The sequence below is a fragment of the Cynara cardunculus genome, assembly GCF_001531365.2.
Source record: "Cynara cardunculus var. scolymus isolate 2C chromosome LG 10, CcrdV1, whole genome shotgun sequence".
NCBI classification, from domain to species: domain Eukaryota; kingdom Viridiplantae; phylum Streptophyta; class Magnoliopsida; order Asterales; family Asteraceae; genus Cynara; species Cynara cardunculus.
Window position 1 is genome coordinate 22,002,276 of NC_037537.1, and position 2,726 is coordinate 22,005,001.

General features: G+C 36.9%; 1 protein-coding gene across 1 annotated transcript; it reads right to left on the reverse strand.

Annotated features, from left to right (window-relative positions):
• Nucleotides 1–2,007: 2,007 nt before the first annotated feature.
• On the reverse strand, nucleotides 2,008–2,493 carry LOC112520121 (S-protein homolog 5-like). The gene has a single exon (XM_025128423.1). It carries the CDS (start codon nucleotides 2,491–2,493, stop codon nucleotides 2,008–2,010), a length of 486 nt encoding a protein of 161 aa, XP_024984191.1.
• Nucleotides 2,494–2,726: the final 233 nt, after the last annotated feature.

The window sequence follows — 2,726 nt, forward strand, 5'->3', positions numbered from 1 at the left end:
TATATATATATAAAAGTGAAGATAAAAAATTATAATAATAATATAAATAAAAAATCTATACTACTTTATAAAGCAGAAAGCCCCAAAATCTTAAAGTCTTAAGTTTTGTAATACCCAAAATACCCTTCCACGCCTCCACTCTTCCAAAATTCCTTTACACCCTCCCCTCCTCAAAATCCTCTTCCCCATGAGCACTCTTCCTCTTCCCCAGGAGCACTCTTCCTCTTCCCCATGCGCATGCTCTCCCTAAACCAGATTTCAAGAAAGCCCCAATGGAAATGGCAAAAATATGTCTTCTGTTTTTGGTATTCCCCAGAAAATGAATTGAAGAAATCCAATTAAAAAAAACTACTTTATTTTCAAGATTTCTTGAAAACATAATCTGACCAAAACAAAGCTTTTCCCACAAAAAGCATATGAATATATGATATATATAATTACCAAGAAGTTTGTTTTGCCGATGTATTGATCACCCAACAAGCTGATCTTCAAAGCCACCAAATCGGAAACCTCTTTATCATGATCAGAGCCGCCGCAGGATGACGTCATTTCGCCGGAAGCCAATCCATCGCCGCTAGAGGCTGTCATTTCTACCGATGGAAACTGGTGGTACACGGTGGCAACATCCATCGCCGTCGTTGTCCTTTCCGGCCGACGAGGACGACGATGAGAAGTCGGAATCAAAGGGCCGGAACCGGAATGCAATAAATGACGGTAGCAGATAGATTTTCCGATCCAACAAGCAAGAATTTGGTGCCATAGAGAYCGAGCACATCGCCGGAGAAGAGATACACGCCAGAKGATGGTTTTCTTGAGGTCTAATCCCCACATTTTTCTGGTAATCTGATTCATATTTGATGCTAATTTTCTGAAATCTTTTGAAATTTATTTCTAAAAGTAAACCTTTTTCAGGAAAGAGATGGAGATGGAGATGGAGATGGAGACAGAGAGAGGGACCTTTTTCAGACRGTGTGTTTTTATCTCTGGACATGGCTTTTTAGTGAAAAGCTTGGCCGCTCAAGTGCTCTTGTTTCAATGGTAGTTTGCGGTGGTGTTTTATTTCATAAAAGTCTTAAATACAACTTTAAATCCATAAGGTACTGTTTTTTTTACCCGTCTTGTTCCATGTAATCTGCATACCAAATGCACCCTTAATGAACTTTTTACATCCCGCCGCATTGCGCGGATAGACAACTAGTATTATATAATATATTAAAGTATACGATGGAAAGTATATATATATATATATAATTATAACTTAATATATATATATATATATAGAGGTTGGTTATTATACAACCCTTGTCATTTGTGCAACCAATATAACTCAATCTCAACCGTCCATTTCATTTTATTAATATGTGATTTTATAGAGGTTTTGATTATTTACTAATATAAAGTATTAATCATAATTAATGAACCGTATTCATCTTCCATAAATATTTAAATCATAATAAATGAACTCTAATCATTTCCATAAATATTTCAATTTATTGGGTTGTATTGCTTGTACAAATGCGATAGGTTGTATTTGAAATAAACCATATATATATATATATATATTAAATAATAATAATTAAATATAATTAAATTGATTTGATGTTTATGACGGCACAATTTCCAATGATTCCACACCCCTACTAAAGGGGTGCCATTAGCACTCCCCCTTTATATATTATACTTTTGAGAAGGGGAAAATTGATTTTTTTCACCTTTTTCTATACTTTTTCTATATAAAAAGTAAATTATCCATTCAATCTCAATCTAACAGTGATTCAATCCCCGAACCCTAAGAAGATTCTCGCTAGTCTATTTTTGTTTCGTTTGTTGATGAGCGGCACCCGGATTTGAACTCCCGAACTCGAAGGCATCGACGGAGTCTTTGTGTGAATCTATGTGGATCCTTATTACCAACAAGAAACGAGCCATCGAACCCATATCGACGAATCAATCACGAAGTTATTAGCATCAACGAAAGAATCCGATTATAACGGTTTTCGTTACAATTTACGGCTCGCGGCGTTTCGAACCCTTATAAGTGGAATTCGAACGTGCTTGACCCACCTTCCAATCATACTTTTTAACATCCTGGCTCCCCTCCATCCCGATCATGTAAAACCCGTCGTGCCTAATGTACCACCTGCATAGCCTACGGTCACCTTTCGGTCCCTTTTTACAACTACGTCCGACGTCGCGATTGTACACATCGAAAACTTGATGTTTTTTACCCAACTGAAAATTGCAGTAGAAAAGAGTGCTTGGAAAATTTATGTTGTCACAGAAACTCCAGGCGACGGATTCTTTAAGTCCGATTGATTTCAAACCGATATCGTTGTCTTTCGATTTACAGTGAACCTGCACTTTTTCATTGATATTGTCATTGATGACGATGACGGAATACCCTTGCGTGAAGGTGCAACTCTCGGCAACTGATATGATGATGCAGAGAAACGTGGTGAAGAAGATGAAGGAGAAGGAGCAAGGTTTCTCCATCATTGATTGATATATCAAGGGTTTGATTACTGTTTGAAGAATGGATGGAGTTTGCAGAAGAAACATATATAAGGTTTTCCGCCATGGATGAAGCTCTGTTTTCTTGGAAAACCTACGAAGATGAATGGTGTTATGGTGACGAAGGAATTCAAAGATGAACCTGCAAATCAGGTCAAAAGTCTACCCAAAATTATTGCCTTTTTATGTTTTATATTTTGACCAAGTATTATTAT

Bases quoted from the DNA above. Each gene is read 5' to 3' on its own strand.
- LOC112520121 (XM_025128423.1), bottom strand. From the start codon at position 2,493: ATGGAGAAACCTTGCTCCTTCTCCTTCATCTTCTTCACCACGTTTCTC.